Consider the following 17,141-nt stretch of genomic DNA (forward strand, 5'->3'; position numbering starts at 1 on the left):
CAATTTTATGGCATCATTTTTATATAAATCGATGGTAAGTAATTTTTAATATAACCTTTTTTCATTTTAAATTCAATCGCATTGGGTGTAAAAGAACACGATAACAATTCGCTTTCTTCGAGCTTCATGATATATATCCTTTTCTCGAACCGAGAGGTCTCCCCTTTTATTATTCCTTGCACATTTCGCGACCCGCTGCGTTGATATATAGGGTACAACTTGCACAATGCACGAATATAACAATTTGCGAACTGGTTTATTAAAACTAATTGCGATGTTTGCATTTCAAGATGTATTTATTAATAACACTCTCGTTATTAAGACAATATTATCATACAAGTTTACAAATTGCATTACAAAGTTCACTTCTTATGCTTTTAGTTGTTCTTAACGACAAAAATTTATTTATTTATAATGCGATTGCAAAATAATAAATTAAAACATAATCTAGCTTAACAATACCAATGCTAGATGGGGTTATCGTCTAGTTATGGACTAAATCAAGTTTGTAACAAAACCTAGCTTGCGATTAAAATTATATCAACCTAAATGCACCTCAGCATTACCAGGTGAAGTTGTACATCTTTGGACTAATTAACTTACAATTGGTCATCATGTGTTAGACTCAGACTTTGTGATCACATCATATTTAGGCATCCTTGCTTACTATATTTATCTAACTGTATACAAAAATCTCTAAATAAAGCATTTAAAGAAATAAAGAGTAGGAAGCAATTGAAGCTTCTTCTTCTTATCAAAAGCCTTATGACTTGTTATGAAGCTTCGTAATTCCTGGTTCTGCTTCTCCTGTGATACTGAGGTCCAACTGTTATTGCATCGCTTTGAAGATCTTCCTATCGGCTTTTTTTTGTATGTTTTACCATTTCTTGTACATTTTGCCAGGCATGACTGATCTATTCGTGCTACATGTTCATTTCATTCTCGTTATCTCTGCCGCACTCATCTGACCATGTCTGGGGTGATGGATTTTTCTCTTTTCTTAAAGTAACTGGTAGTATCTGCTGAACGCTTTTGAGAAATTCAGAGAAACCATTAAGAATAGACTCTGATGGACTCCACCAGAAAGATATGTTCACCATGCACATTATTAGTGGTGGGTTTTGGCCGGATATTAAAAACCTATTACTTAGTACTCCACCATTCACAGGAATTAGTATCTCTTTTAGGCGTTGGACACTGCAGGTATCTAATAATCAAGTTCAAACCAAATACGACCTTTTTCATTGAATACAACTTTATTTATATCAGGTTTGTCATTAACAACCTCATTGTAACAATCCCAATACGATATATAAAATCTCTTGTTGCAGTTTCGCCTAGTTTTCTTCTCTTCGCTTGTAATTCATCATCACATTCATTACTAACAGAACTGTCGCTGTTATAACTTTTGATTATTAATTAAAGTATCCTGTTTTTAATGCAAAAACCCGTTTTGAAAAATCAGTTTCAGTTCTTGAGAAATAAATTTTTGAAATGAACGACAATTTTTTCGAATTTTACAATTTTCGCCGATTAAGTTTTAAAAATTCGTATAAAATCGATTGCTAGGAATATGAGTATGAAAATTTCCCAAAATGGTAATAAGAGTGTCCTCTTTCCAATGAACCAACCCGTATTGAAAAATAACTTTTAGGTTTTGAGAAAACAATATTTGAAGTTTTAATAAAATTTTCGATGTTGCGATTTTCATCGATAATTTACAAAATTCGCTATAAACTTAATTTCTTGAAGGACCCTTGTGGAAATATCACCAATTATTAATTAAAGTATCCTCTTTTTAATGCAAAAAGCCGTTTTGAAAAATCACTTTTTTATTTTGAGAAATAAATTTTTGGAATGATCGACAATTTTTTTCGAATTTTGCAATTTTCGCCGATTAAGTTTTAAAAATTCGTTTAAAATCCAATTCTTGGAATATGAGTATGAAAATTTCCCAAAGTGTTAATAAGAGTGTCCTCTTTCCAATGAACCAACACGTTTTGAAAACTAACTTTTAGTTTTTGAGAAAACAATATTTAAAGTTTTGCTAAAATTTTCGATGTTGCAATTTTCATCGATAACTTTCAAAATTCGCTATAAAATTTATTTCTTGAAGGATCCTAGTGAAAATATCATCAATTATTAATTAAAGTGTCCTCTTTTTAATGCAACAAGCCGTTTTGAAAAATCACTGTCAGTTGTTGGGAAATAAAGTTTTGAAGTGATCGACAATTTTTTCGAATTTTGCAATTTTCGCCGATTAAGTTTTAAAAATTCGTATAAAATCGATTTCTTGAAATATGAGTATGAAAATTTCCCAAAATGGTAATAAGAGTGTCCTCTTTCCAATGAACCAACCCGTATTGAAAAATAACTTTTAGTTTTTGAGAAAACAATATTTAAAGTTTTGATAAAATTTTCGATGTTGCAATTTTCATCGATAACTTTCAAAATTCGCTATAAAATTAATTTCTTGAAGGATCCTATTGAAAATATCATCAACTATTAATTAAAGTATCCTGTTTTTAATGCAAAAAGCCGTTTTGAAAAATCACTTTCAGTTCTTGAGAAATAAATTTTTGAAATGAACGAAAATTTTTTCGATTTTGCAATTTTCGCCGATTAAGTTTTAAAAATTCGTATAAAATCCATTTCTTGGATTATGAGTATGCAAAAAAAAAGTTAATAAAAGTGTCCTCTTTGCAATGAACCAACTCGTTTTGAAAAATTACTTTTAGTTTTTGAGAAAACAATATTTAAAGTTTTAATAAAATTTTCGATATTGCAATTTTCATCGATAACTTTCAAAATTCGCTATAAAATTTATTTCTTTAAGGATCCTTGTGGAAATATCACCAATTATTAATTAAAGTAACCTCTTTTTAATGCAAAAAGTCGTTTTGAAAAATCACTTTCAGTTCTTGAGAAATAAATTTTTGAAATGATCACTTTAGAAATGTATCAGAAATTATAACCATAATGGCCGGATAGATATTCCGGATAACCGGATATTCGACCGAAGGGGATGCCGAATATCCGGTATTCGGCTTTTCGTAAAATCACATTATCATTTGTTAACCTTCAAAGTTGTTGTTAAAGTAATCAGATACTTTATTTCGAGTGTCTAAAACGATTTCTAAAACTACAATTTTTGGTAACTTATTTTAAATATTAAATAAATATAATATTACAATAAAAATTACTTTAAATTAAGCGATCTATCTAAAATAAAGTTATGTCACATTATTAAGTTATTTGCTTTAAAACTTGAGTTCTAATCAACTCCTAAAACAAACAAATAAACTTCTTAAATTCTTATCTCTCTTCATAACTTGAAAATCCTTTCAGTATTGAACACATCTTTTACAAAATGTTACCAAAAATAATTCAATTCGTACTTTTCGTTTTAATTCCTTCCATGAAAAGTGAAACTTTGAATTGCGGAGGTATTTAATAACAATTACTTATTTAATTAAATAAAATTATTCTTTTTAGATAATGAGTTAAGTTCACCTCAAAATTTTCAATCAAACGTAGATCAATTTTTATACTTTAATTGGTCCCCACCAGAATCGTACGAAACATGTGAAGTCGAATACGAACTTCATATTAATAATTTAAACACTTCGGAATATCTTACTCCTGTAATAAACACTTTTGATCGAGAATATGTTTATGATTATGAGAAGGATGGGCATATTTGTATTCATGTAAGATCGAAAGTTTATGCTATTTTTGATGGGGAATCAGATCCGGTTTACACAACAAATTTTTTGGGTAAATTTCAAAAATTATTTAATTAATTAATTAATAATATTCGATTAAAAATTTTATTTGTAGATCCTACGATTGAATTAGGACCACCGTCAAGTTTAACAATCGAAAACTCATCATCTTCATTAAAATTAAACTGGACAACACCGGAGGGTTACGAAAAATGTCGAGCTTATTTTATGTTTTTCATTAAAATAATATTAATTAACGCGGAAGAAACCGTTTTAATGACAAATGTTGCTGGATATGCATATTCTTATATTTACCAAGAAAACGACTTAAATGATTGTCAAGAAGCCGCCGTTGAAGTCGTTGGTTATTATAGAGGAATGCCAGGACATGCAATTTCAAAAACTATAATTTTTGGGCCCGATTGTAAACAAAAATTACCTTATTAATTGTTTCTTTTAAAAATAAAAATCTACAACAATGAACAATTCCCCCTTAATTCCGCTAATTAATCGTGAATAGGCAATTACTCTGGTAGATTCAATTCGGTAGTTTGGTTCTTCTGTGGTCGATGGCGTCGTGCTGTGCCATCAGACGGCGGCAACGGCCCCATAAGACTAATTAATTATTGTAGTTGTTGTGGCCACGCTGATATCTCAGCTCTCCTCTAATCAATTATTAAGGTCTCTCGGACCAGTTATTAATAACGAATCGCATACCAAACTAAGACAGATCGTTACTATAAACTCTGATAGCAATGACAACTAAAATTTTTTTTCATATCATGAAAAAGTCACGATAATAAAGTCATCATAATAAATATTTTTGATAATTTATTATTTTTTTATGGACAGCTGTTCACACCGTTGTGTTCTGTCTTATTGTTAGTTAGTTCTAGTTTTATTTCAATAAAAAAATACAACAATCTAGTGGTGAATAATAATTAAAACTAGAGCTGACAGTAGTACTAGATTAACACTACACCCGAATGTTCCTAGTTCTAGGTCTAGTGTTAGTTCTAGTTTTAGATCAACAAAAATATGCAACATAGTGATATCTAGTATTACCTAGCACTGTCCCTAGAACTAACTAGAATCATTCGGATTTAGCCGAAATTTTCTTCTTCTAGGTCTAGTATTAGTTCAAGTTTTAGTTTAATGAAAAATATACGACAATATCAACGTTATTGTATAACCACTAAAACTAGGAGAACTTTCTCTATAATGACAGTTGACTGAGAAGTCAGAGTTCCTAGTCGATATTTCAGACGGATGCCTTATTCAGGAACTGATCCATTTTGTCTTTTGTGTCGGCCCTGATGAGTTTACTGTGATGTTAATGAAACACAAGGGTATGCCCGTAAGGACAACCATTAGCGACTACTGGGTTTGACAGTAAAAGTCAGTAAAGCTTAATCTAATCCTAAACCTCATTGTCCAGAACGAATTGTTTGTCGTGACTGAAAACTCTAGCTTCTGCGGAATTGAGCGTTAAGGAGGACTTTCGTTATAATGACAGTTGACTGAAAAGTTATAGTTCCTCGTTAATAATTCAGACAGATGTCTTATTCAGGCACTGAACCATTCTGTCAGCAAACACCCAAACTTTTCTGTCGGCCTGATGAGTTGACTGTGATGTCAACGAACCACAAAGGTATGCCCGTAAGGACAACCATTAGCGACTACTGAGTATGACTGTAAAAGTCAGTAAAGCTTAATCTAATCCTGAACCTCAGTGTCCAGAACGAAGTGTTTGTCGTGACTGAAAAGTCTAGCTTCTGCGGCCTTGAGCGTTAAGAAGGACTTGCCTTATAATGACAGTTGACTGAAAAGTTAGAGTTCCTCGTCAATATTTCAGACGGATGCCTTATTCAGGCACTGAACCATTCTGTCAGCAAACACCCAAACTTTTCTGTCGGCCTGATGAGTTGACTGTGATGTCAACGAAACACAAAGGTATGCCCGTAAGGACAACCATTAGCGACTACTGAGTATGACTGTAAAAGTCAGTAAAGCTTAATCTAATCCTGAACCTCAGTGTCCAGAACGAAGTGTTTGTCGTGACTGAAAAGTCTAACTTCTGCGGCCTTGAGCGTTAAGAAGGACTTGCCTTATAATGACAGTTGACTGACAAGTTAGAGTTCCTCGTCAATATTTCAGACGGATGCCTTATTCAGGCACTGAACCATTCTGTCAGCAAACACCCAAACTTTTCTGTCGGTCTGATGAGTTGACTGTGATGTCAACGAAACACAAAGGTATGCCCGTAAGGACAACCATTAGCGACTACTGAGTATGACTGTAAAAGTCAGTAAAGCTTAATCTAATCCTGAACCTCAGTGTCCAGAAGGAAGTGTTTGTCGTGACTGAAAAGTCTAGCTTCTGCGGCCTTGAGCGTTAAGAAGGACTTGCCTTATAATGTCAGTTGACTGAAAAGTTAGAGTTAGACCATTCTGTCAGCAAACACCCAAACATTTTTTTCAGGGTTGCCTACAGGCCTTTCTGACCTCATTTTCATTTTTTCATATCGCACATATACTTTTTTCTTTCAACGCCTTGCACAACTTGACAAACTAAGTATCTTTTGCTGAAAAAATTGTTTTCTTAAATTCTGGGCTATGAAGATATTTACAAAAAGAAAAATAAAACAACATTTTTCAAAATATAATTAAAAATATTTATTATACATTTTTGAAATCACCTTAGAACATCGATTAAAATTTATAAAGTACTATACATCGATTAAATGCTCAAAATGATGACCAATCACTTCTAAACATTTCTGAATTCTCATTGAAAACGTTCTCTGCATATTGCCAAGCATTTCTTTAGTTATTGATTTGCAATTTTCATATTGTTTGGTGTTGTTGGAACCTGGTTGTAAACTTTCTCTTTGAGGTAACTCCAAAGAAAGAAATCGGGAGAAATTAAGTCGGGTGATCTAGCTGACCAATTCACCGGTCCATTACGTCCTATCCATTTTTCAGGAAACATTTCGTCTGAAACGTCTCTTGCGGCTAGAGCATAATGAGATGGACCTCCATCATGCTGATATCATAGCGCAAGTCTTCGCTCCAGAATAAGGTCTTTCAACAAAACTGGTAAATTGTTCAACAAAAAATTCCTATACTTTCTGCCATTCAAATTGCCATCAATGAAAAAAGGTCCAATTATTTTATTGCCAACAATGCCGCACCAGACATTAACTGACCAAGGTTTTTGATGATCAACTTGTCTTAGCCAACGAGGATTTTCATGTGACCAGTAGTGAATGTTAGACGATTTACTTGGCCGTGATTGGTGAAAGTGAATTCGTCGGAAAATAGTACATTGAAGAAAAAATTTTCATTCAATCTTAATTTTTCCATAGCCCAAGTACAAAATTGCACACGATTTTCGAAATCATCGCCATGTAATTGTTGGTGTAGAGAGACACGAAATGCCTGATCTTTTGACAATTGACGGCAACTTACATGAGGATTAACATCTACAGCTGCTAAAACAGCTATTTGATTCGGCTCATTCGTAACCCATTTTGCACGTGTTCGTTTTTTTCCTCTACGTTACCACATTCCAGAAATGTTGTAACTATTCGATGTAAAGTTTTAGGACAAGGCGCTCTTTCTCCAGGAAATTTTCGAACATATATGCGATAGGCCTCAGCGAAATTTTCACGACTTTCACCGTAAGCTAACACCATCTGAATTTTCTGTGGAGTAGAGAAGTGCTCCATTTTTGCTTTGATCACAATGATTTTTTCGCTTGAAATTTTTATCGCACGTGCAAGTTAGCGCACATCCAAACAAGGTTTAGAACAGGATTTACTCGATTTATAATCATTAAAAAAAATTTTTAATCAAGTTTCTAAGACGATTTCAAAAGTTAAGAAGAATTTTAATATTATTTTACGATTAATTAAATCGTTTTTTTTATTTATTAATTTTTTTTAATTACATTTTGTAACATGTTATTTTATTTTTGTTTTTGTTGATATCTTCACAACGGAGAGTTTATGAAAAAAAATTTTAAGCAAAAAGTAATCAGTTTGTCAAGTTGTTTAAGACTTTGAAAGAAAAAAGTATATGTGCCATTTGAAAAAATAAATATTCAGGCTATCTCGGAAACTATAAGAGATACAAAAAAAGTAGGTGCCATGTCCCGGTCTCTTTTTCCGAGACTAATCCAATCTCGTAAGGATCAAATCTCTATCTTCTTTTGTTTTTAAGTTATAGCCAAAAAGTTAAATTTTAGTGATTTCAAAAAATGCTCATATTTCGTTTATTTTTGAAATTAGAGAAATGGGGTTAATACATTCTTAAGACACTTTTTTGAGTAGAATATACCGCCCTTGAAAATTTTTTAATGTAGCTGATAATTTTTGAGATATAACATAAAGTTGTATTTTTTTAAATACAAACTATACTTTATTATGATGTTACTGAAAAGAGCATATTTTTAGCTTTCCAATGATGTATCGCACGCATGATGTTTCTGCGGAAAATAAGCGTTATTTTTCAATTTTTAAAACATTAAAGATTAAAATTCAAATTTTTAATTATAGTAGGCGAGGAAAACGCTAAATACTACTTAGTTACTATAGCAACGTTTCCCGTTTAAGAAGTTCCGCATTATCTTTAAATAAAACGATAAAATTAAATATAGAATATATTGGAGTCCGCTTTGAAGATGATACATAAGTCTTCATATCCCCATTCAAACGGTGTTTCAATGGAAAGTTCGCTACCAGTTTATGATCCCTAATTTTCCTCTATCTCACCCAATTTCAAAAGAAAAGATTGCTGATATCAAAAAGCTTCTACATCTTATGTTTGGGGAAAACTGGAAAAGTACTACCGAAGATTTCATTCATTGATACCGAACTGTTCTAATCTTACAACCAGTAAGTTGAGTAGAAGAAGATGACAGTTATGACTGTTTAGATCCTGAACTTGTCCATATTTAATTATTCATTAATTAATACATTTCTTGTATTTTTAATAAACAAACTTTACTTGCTAATCATTTTTTATTGGTGAACAAAGTCAGTGATAAGATGCTGAGAAATTTAAATTAACTATTCAAAGTTTTTATTCGTTGGTACAAAACCAACTTATCCTGAATAATGGTACAAAACCAACTTTATTCTGTCATATTCGTGCAAAACCACATTTTATAGCCACTATAGTGGTTAGTAGTATTTACTGTCCGGACCCGCCTACTATAATCAAAATTTTACACATTAGCGCTTACTATTTTCGAATTGAAAATTAACGCTTATTTTCTGCAAATACACCATACATGCGATACATTATTGGAAAGCTAAAAATATGCTCTTTTCTTTAACATCATAATCAAGTATAGTTTGTATTTAAAAAAACACAACTTTGTGTTGTATCTCAAAAATCATCAAGTATATTTAAAACTTTTCAACGGCAGTATATTCCACTTAAAAAAATTGTCTTAAGAACGTATCAACCCCATTCCTATAATTTGAAAAATAAACGAAATATGAGCATTTTTTGAAATCACGAAAATTTGATTTTTTGGCTATAACTTAAAAACAAAAGAAGATAGAGGTTTGATGTTTACGGGATTGAATCAGTCTCGAAAAAAGAGACCGGGACATGGCACCTACTTTTTTCGTATCTCTTATAGTTTCTGAGATAGCCTATAATAACACCCAAATTTGCCCACCCTGTACAATGTGTCTCGCTTCTCAACAAAAAATGTTTACTTGAAACTTTTTTCAATTCGAGTTTTTGTTTAGAGATATAAGCATATGTCATTTTAAATTAAACACCCGGTATAACAATCTAGTGCTGAATAACAATTAAAAGTAGAACTAACACTAGAATTGGAACTGGAAACATTCGGGTTTAGCAGCACGTCTCTGAAGACGGCTAAACTCGAATGATTCTAGTTCTTGGTCTAGCGCTGCATATCAATTAAAACTAGAAATAACTCTAGACCTAGAACTAGAAAGTTTCGGGTTTAGCCGTGCGTCTGAAGATGGAATGTTTCTAAGGCAGAATATTTCTAGTTCTAGGTCTAGTGTTAGTTCTACTTTTAGTGCAATAACAATATGCAACATATGATATCTTATGCTAACTACCATTACCTACCACTGTCACTAGAACTAACATTAGATCTAAAACTAGAAACATCTAGGTTTAGCCGTTTTAAGAGATGCACGACTAAACGGAATGTTTCTAGTTCTAGTATTAGTTCTAGTGTTAGTCTACTTTTATTTGTTATTCAGCGCTAGATTATTGTATATTTTTATTATAACGGACACTGCGTTCCCCGTATCGATCCTTCCAAAACCACTCCAAACATTCTTTATAATCACTAAAAAGTGTTTATGAATTGGTTTTTTTATAGTGTTGTAATTATTTGCAAAATTTATTGAAACGTTTAATTTGAAACTGCTATTATCACTGTTATAATAATGTCGTGGTCGTTTTTATTGAACCAATTTCCACAAGCCATCGAATAAATAACGGCTGGATAATTACCTGGTTTAGTTTCGAACGAAGAAATGGCTCTAGGGGGTCTCGAAACAGAAGAGGCACGCGGAAAAAAGGTTAAAAAAATGTTTGGATTTTTCGGAAATCCCAATTAAGGAGTATCTTTCATCGAAAATTTTAATTAGGTACAATTATCCTTCATTTATTATGTGTTTTCTTTGATGGTTGTTATTTTTGGGATTAATTTATCAATTAAAATCCAAGTTTCTTCGGAACGTTTTATTTGAGGTGTTGCTAGTTGTAAATAGATTTCTATTTTAGGTAGGCGTAAGAGAACCGACCAATAGAAAGTTAATAATGAAATTGTCTCTCCAATGGAGCGACTCGCATAATTTCACGGCGCGCTCAACTACGGACCATTGAAGTTGATTTTTTTATGCGGCCTAATCGACCGTAAAATCTTCAAACAGACAACGTTCGTTTTCTTCTCCACCTTCAATTACCAACATGGAATAGAATAGACATTATTTGTATCTAAATGTTCGAAACGCATTAGGAATAGCACAAGAAAATTACGATTAATTCTTTTCAAAGATGTTCAAGATATCATTTTCGTTTCGTTTTGTGATATTGAGGTGTTTCTCTTTGAATATTTTATCTTGTAATTAACATAATGATTTTTTTTAAATAAATATTATGACAATAAGTTTCTAATAATCGATTCTATAATGAGAAGCCGGATTTATCTGTATAACATTATCGGGCAACGTCATCATCTAAATAAATAGATCAGAAGAGATTGTTAGGAATAGTTTTGACGTCTCGGATTGGAATCTATTTTTATCGCAACTTCACATCTTCAACTCTATTGAATAACGTAATGAAGAAACGAAATCTATTCCAATAACTCCTCATTGTTACTTTCAAATTAAAATTAAAAAAAATATGATACTAATAATCAAAAATTAAAAAAAATGTGTTATAAATTATAACTTAATTCGTTGAATTTTCTCTTCGCGTGCTAAATAATTTTATACGAATCCCTTTCATTTCCTTCTTGATTTCTTCTTCCATCGTAAATCGTCGATGATCGTCTATAGCGACCACCAGGGTCATTTGTCAGCGACATCTGCGAATCGATTGAACCCGATGCGAGCATTAATGCGTCGACCGAATGGCAATTAATGAAGAGCGTAACGGTGAGCGCGAATCGTCTTCCTGAAAAATGTCACTTTTTGTCGAGCTCGTTCGCATAACATCATAAAGATCATCAGATAGGACGACTCCGCGGGCATTCCAGTTCCTACGACCATCCTTTTCTTCATCATCATCGATTTCTTCACGTCCTCTTTTACCCAGATCACTTTACCCTTCACATTAATAATTATTGATGTACGATTCGTATAAAACGATCCGTATCTTATTTTAAAAAGGAAATGATGATTTAAAGATAACGAAAATTTACAATGTTTTGATTTGTATTCTAAAGTTGGATTATTTTCTCTGTTAGAAATCAGTCTTCAGTATTTTAAAAACTTGCGCAGTAACGTGCTTTCAAAGAGAGAAGCTACATCAACGAAAGCTTTTCTCAAAACTGGATCGTTTTCGAAGATATTTGAGGTGAGTAAGATGAGGTCGCTTGCGGCCGAGGCGCTACATCGACATTATGCTTATTCAAAACTAGGTAGTTTTCGATGATGTTACATTTGAGTAAGCCAAGGTTGTTATTTTGTTAAACTAAATAATTTTTAAGGAAGTGCCGTTTAATTAAGCCGAAGTCGCTTGTGGCTGTCGCGGTACATCAATATAAGCTTTTCTCAAAACTGGGTAGATTTCGAAGATATTTGAGTTGAATAAGCCAAGGTCGATTGCGGCCGAGGCGCTACATCGACACTACTCCTATTCAAAACTATTATCCACAGCTGCCGAGTATCATGTGATTGATACTTTTTGCATCTCTGAAACCTTATCTCATTAACCTTCTTTCGTAAGGATAGGATCGGGCATAGCGGGGGTGTGGGCGTATTTGTGCGTAACACTTTGAATTGCTGTTTGATTAATTGTATTAATGAGATGGCTTATGAGCGGATATGGGTTTTAATTAGGTTGGGATCTCGGAGTCATGTTATTGGTTGTTTGTATAAACCACCGTCTTTAAATAATGTAATCTTTGTTGAACAGCTGGAAATACAATTAACTGAATTTAAGTTACAATATGATAATGATTTTGTACCTTGGTGATCTAAATATTAATTTGTTGAAAACTAGCCATAATGATACAATTAGTTTGCTTACTTTATTTGATTCTTTACAAATGACTCAAGTAATTGCTGAGCCGACTCATGTCACTGAGCCTACCGCGACGTTATTGGATGTTGTATCTGATGTTTCAGTTGTTGCTGGAAGTGGTGTGTTGTGTTGGGAAATTTCTGATCATGATCTTGTTTTTTGTAAGTGTAGTAACTTCTGTCGTAAACCCTTTTACTATTCCTTTAGAGATTTCTCTAATTTTGAATATCGTCAGTTTGCTAGTCACTTGTCTGCAATTCCGTTTGACATTATTTATTCTTTAGACATAGATGCTAAAGTTGAATTTTTCAATGAGGCGCTTTTGCAGTTGTTCAATGGGTTTGCGCCAATCAGAACCGTACAAATTACCAAACCAAGAACACCTTGGCTTACTGACAATATCAAACTTTTGCAGAGGCTTAGGGATACAGCTAAATTAAACTATAGAAGATCTAAAAAGGAAGGTCACTGGAAGTACTATAAAGAGCTGAGTAATTTACCAACATTAGTGATGCGTAATTGGAACTGTTTTTTGTAATCTGAAGTTACTTTACCCTTATGCTTCCATTTTCAGTGTGAAGCTTAAAACTGTGCTGTGTGAAAGTATGGTGTTGTCTTTGTTCAATTATTGCTCGTCTATCTATGGTCCTTGTTTGGATTCGGTGTGTGTGTGCGTAGGGTTCAGGGGGTTCACAATGCTTGTATGAGGTATATATTTGGCATTCGAAAATTTGAATTTTTTATTTCATTATCTACGTACAATAAGAGCGCGACGTCCTGTCTAAAACACACATCAGCCGGATTGGACAGAACTCTTCTGATGGGATAGGAATTGTATAATAGGAAGTGATTGGATAGTAGGTAGTTTTGGAGGATGTTGATATGCAGTTTAATTAAGCGGAGATCAAAATATATTTCTTAAATTATTAAAATTTTACGCTTCTTGTAGTTAAAGAATATCTTGATAATTGTCGTTTTGAGGATACTAACATTGTTGATGCTTTTAGACAGTTTTTGGTCATTTCCAACTGAATGACGTATATTGCACCTTGAAAATAAAGTTTCATAGCTTATCTGAATAAGATATCCGACATTGATGCAGTCTTTTTTTTTAAATAGGCAGTTTTCAAAGCAGCCAACAGAACTTCTGCATGAAAGTTGGAGAAAATACTTACAAAGCTTATGGTAATAACAACATTTTGTAGTCAATATTCCACCATTGCTTAGGTTCACAAGTTTTCAGATCAAATTGAGAAGACCCTCAATAGAAGAATACTAGAAAGGAAGCTATATTGACCAATGAGATTCCTTGATGCAGCTCAAAGAAGCCATTTTGATGGTTTGTAGAGCACCATAGGAAGCAGAATATTCAAAGAGATCAGTGTACATGTTCCACATGGTTCCGTTTTGGGACCATTCTTGTAACTGCATTGCATAAGCGACTTACCCAATCACAACGACGCAGCCATCATTCGCTGATAATGCGGCAAAATTTGCTACTGGATTTGAAATACAAGAAGCAACTAGTAAGCTATTGAAAGGTAGTGATATAGTGCAACTGTGGACACAAAGATAGAAAATCAAACTCTTCTAGTGTACATAGATGGTGTTGTACAGACGTTGGACACAAAGCTCAAATGGAAGGAACACGTGAAGAAATAATGCAAGAATTCGGCTTTAGAGAAAAAGAACTCTTCTAATTGGTTTTCTTCTTCTTCCTTGTTGAAATCTCGTATTCGAGAAACGTGCTTTGATCATCCCTGTTCTCAGCCATCTTGAATCTACGCCCCAGATTTCGTCCCGTGATGATTACGAAAAAGCCCATATACCCTGTAGGGGATTTTCTATTTTCATTCTGCGCCAGCAAAACATCTCTAGGACATCCATTTTCTTTTTGTCCTTAGTGATTGCGTAAAACCAGAGCACAGGGCATAGTGACTTCTCGCATTAGTATCTAAAACCTTTGCTGTTAATGTGTATTAATCGATGGTTAGTTTTGTTAATGACCAATTTCAAGGGATCTCAGAAAAAGAAAGATGTGGAAATTCATAATAGATTCCCAGAGAACACTTAATTCATCTTTATGAGTTAATCACCACATCTCCTCATAACTTAACGTAGTGGATCCGTTATCTCTATGGTTATCTGTTCCATAATTATAAAGTTTTTTTTTTGTTCAGAATTGTTAATTACAGGATTAAAATATCTTCGTATGATTCTGGTGGTAACCAATTAAAATATAAAATCGATTGAAGACATTGAGTTGTGTTTAACATAATCAAAAAAGAAAAAATAGTTGGGGTTTAATGGAATAAATACTTGATATTCAATTAAAATACCTTCCTCTTAATATGAGATAACTTTAGGAGAGGTTTATTTATTTATTTTAGTGTTTGATTAGAACTTAAGTTTTAAAGTAAATACATTTGAAGTATTTTGAAACATTTTATTTACACATCATAATGAGAAAAAAAAACTGTTAACTTTTTTTTTGATTTAATTCGAATGATTTTTTGTACAGTAACCTTTCGGACCTAATTATAAAAAGTCATCATTATAATGCTATCTTTAACATTGCAAATAACTTACCATAAGTAACAGTTTTAGCAATCGTGTGCGATTTCCGGCCAAGGAAGTATCCAAAAACTTTAATAGCAACTACATCGCAGTAATATTCAAAGTCATAAGGACCATAGACGTGGGTAGACTCAAGCTGTTTTATATAGTTCAATGAAGAAAACGTAATATTTCGGTCGATATCATAGAATTCAATTCCAAAATTGAAATAGTGTAAGGCTGCACACTGTTCATATCCTGCAGGTGGCAACCATTCGAGTTTCAATGTTTCTTGGGAGTTTTCCAATAAAAGTTGAACAGGTGCTCCTAATTCAGTAAGTGGATCTAAGAATTACATAATCAGTATAAAATCATTATAAAATCAAATAAGTGATAGATTATACCCAATGGTATAATGATAGCAGAAGCCGGCGTTGATGTTAAGCCTTCATAAGTAGCGTAAATAGTTGCGTTAAATGGATAGCATAAAAATTTTTCATAAGGAAATTTGAAGACTAAATTATTTGTTTTTTGAATATCAGTTAGGTATTCGGAAGAGTTTGCATTTCTAAGATGTATTAAATATTGCACATCACAAGATTCATAATATTCCGGTGGTTCCCATGATAGAGTTACAACTTGAGTGGCGTCTGGGGAAGCTTTAAAGTTTAAAGGAGGACCCAATGGGTATTCTAAACAACTTTTAGAACTTTCTGAATCTAAAGAAAACATTATTATTATCATTTCTTTTTCTGACTCAATACTTACAAGTTCCTAAAATATATACAGAAAGGAGTAAAAAGCGAAGGATGTTGACCAACATTTTGGAAAATAACTTACTTTTCTGTTAACATGCACTTATATATCGACAACTATCAGCACTTAAACAAAATTAAAAATGGATTTATATCTATAAGACTTAAAAATAAAAAAAATAATAAATTGATTAAATTTTTATTGCAATAGAAATCTTTTTAATATAAATTAAACATTTCATTTATTTCGGCCACAAAGTTTTGGTGGACCTAAAAAAGAAATCAAGTCAATTAATTCATTAATTAAAAATTAACTTTACTAACCAAAAACTATATTTGTCGAAATTGACCCTCCAGGTCTCCCTCTATAATAAGCCATAATATTAACGACGGCATCTTGGCAGAAACTTGGAAGATACTCCGGATAAGGAAACGTAAAAGAATAAAATCCCATATTCCAAGCAAAAATATACTCCCCAGTTTCTTTCGAAGCGATACTAACTGAGTACATAAAAAAATAATAACACTTTTCATAACCAATCGGTGGGGTCCAAGTTAATATCAAAGCTTCATCTGTATTATTAACAACAAAAGAAGCAGGAGCTCCCAATGCAGCCACAGGATCTAAACAAAAAATTATATTTATCGTATCGTATTTATTGTATCGTTATTTTTACCCAAAAAATTATAAGAATAAGTAACAGATGTTTCGGTATCGTGATTAGCATATAAAGTGGATTTGACGTCGATGCAAATTTGATCGTTCTTATCATAATCAAAAACGAAGTTGAGGTTCGTCAAGTTTTGAACAGGCGTTAAATACTGCGACGTATTCGCATTTTGGATATGAAGGTTATAATCAACAGCGCAATTTTCAAATCCAAGTGGAGGCATCCAAGAAAGATATAAATTATTGTCAACGGACGAAACAAAATCTCGAGCCGGTCCTAACTCGGCTAAAAAAATTGTTTAGAATCAAATTAATTTGTTTAAAATTAATTTAATAAAATTACCTGCACATGATTCTTCAGCACCAATTTCGTTACAAAATGTAACGCTTAAAAGGAAAATTAAAAGTAATTTAACCAACATTTTGATAGTAATGAATGATTCTGTGATGTACTTTGTTATATATAAGGAGAAAAATAAGATGATTTGCGGAAGAAAGAACTTGATTTTGTGATTAGATAAATAAAAATTCATATAGATCAAATCTCAACGAGTTATTTAAGTTGTTATTTATAACTAATTAAGATTCTATCAAGTTTCCGTTTAAAGATAAATAATATACATATATAATAATAATAAAAAAAATAAAATAACTTATATTACAACATGTGTTGTAATAGAAA

At 32.5% G+C, this 17,141-nt stretch overlaps 3 protein-coding genes across 3 annotated transcripts; 1 reads left to right on the forward strand and 2 right to left on the reverse strand.

Annotated features, from left to right (window-relative positions):
* Window positions 1-3,352: 3,352 nt before the first annotated feature.
* LOC111414024 (uncharacterized) lies at window positions 3,353-4,228 on the forward strand. The gene is made up of 3 exons (XM_023045171.2): window positions 3,353-3,446; window positions 3,496-3,777; window positions 3,841-4,228. Exons 1-3 carry the CDS (start codon window positions 3,371-3,373, stop codon window positions 4,170-4,172), a joined length of 690 nt encoding a protein of 229 aa, XP_022900939.2. The 5' UTR covers window positions 3,353-3,370; the 3' UTR covers window positions 4,173-4,228.
* A 10,682-nt stretch (window positions 4,229-14,910) lies between these two features.
* Window positions 14,911-15,886, reverse strand: LOC111414025 (uncharacterized). Its single transcript, XM_023045172.2, has 4 exons — window positions 15,803-15,886; window positions 15,439-15,753; window positions 15,068-15,379; window positions 14,911-15,012 (listed from the first exon to the last, which is right to left on the reverse strand). Exons 1-4 carry the CDS (start codon window positions 15,855-15,857, stop codon window positions 14,975-14,977), a joined length of 720 nt encoding a protein of 239 aa, XP_022900940.2. The 5' UTR covers window positions 15,858-15,886; the 3' UTR covers window positions 14,911-14,974.
* A 94-nt stretch (window positions 15,887-15,980) lies between these two features.
* LOC111414004 (uncharacterized) lies at window positions 15,981-16,904 on the reverse strand. Its single transcript, XM_023045150.2, has 4 exons — window positions 16,803-16,904; window positions 16,467-16,745; window positions 16,114-16,413; window positions 15,981-16,059 (listed from the first exon to the last, which is right to left on the reverse strand). Exons 1-4 carry the CDS (start codon window positions 16,879-16,881, stop codon window positions 16,028-16,030), a joined length of 690 nt encoding a protein of 229 aa, XP_022900918.2. The 5' UTR covers window positions 16,882-16,904; the 3' UTR covers window positions 15,981-16,027.
* Window positions 16,905-17,141: the final 237 nt, after the last annotated feature.

The sequence above is a fragment of the Onthophagus taurus genome, chromosome 11, assembly GCF_036711975.1.
Source record: "Onthophagus taurus isolate NC chromosome 11, IU_Otau_3.0, whole genome shotgun sequence".
NCBI lineage: Eukaryota > Metazoa > Arthropoda > Insecta > Coleoptera > Scarabaeidae > Onthophagus > Onthophagus taurus.

Coding starts and splice junctions, on each gene's coding strand:
- LOC111414004 (XM_023045150.2), bottom strand. CDS start 16,881: ATGTTGGTTAAATTACTTTTAATTTTCCTTTTAAGCGTTACATTTTGT. Junction 16,414..16,466: donor TTATTCTTATAATTTTTTGG/GTAAAAATAACG, acceptor TTTTTTGTTTAG/ATCCTGTGGCTGCATTGGGA. Junction 16,060..16,113: donor TTCGACAAATATAGTTTTTG/GTTAGTAAAGTT, acceptor TTTCTTTTTTAG/GTCCACCAAAACTTTGTGGC.
- LOC111414024 (XM_023045171.2), top strand. CDS start 3,371: ATGTTACCAAAAATAATTCAATTCGTACTTTTCGTTTTAATTCCTTCC. Junction 3,447..3,495: donor TGAAACTTTGAATTGCGGAG/GTATTTAATAAC, acceptor TATTCTTTTTAG/ATAATGAGTTAAGTTCACCT. Junction 3,778..3,840: donor TTACACAACAAATTTTTTGG/GTAAATTTCAAA, acceptor TTTTATTTGTAG/ATCCTACGATTGAATTAGGA.
- LOC111414025 (XM_023045172.2), bottom strand. CDS start 15,857: ATGTTGGTCAACATCCTTCGCTTTTTACTCCTTTCTGTATATATTTTA. Junction 15,380..15,438: donor TGCTATCATTATACCATTGG/GTATAATCTATC, acceptor TGTAATTCTTAG/ATCCACTTACTGAATTAGGA. Junction 15,013..15,067: donor TGCTAAAACTGTTACTTATG/GTAAGTTATTTG, acceptor TTTTATAATTAG/GTCCGAAAGGTTACTGTACA.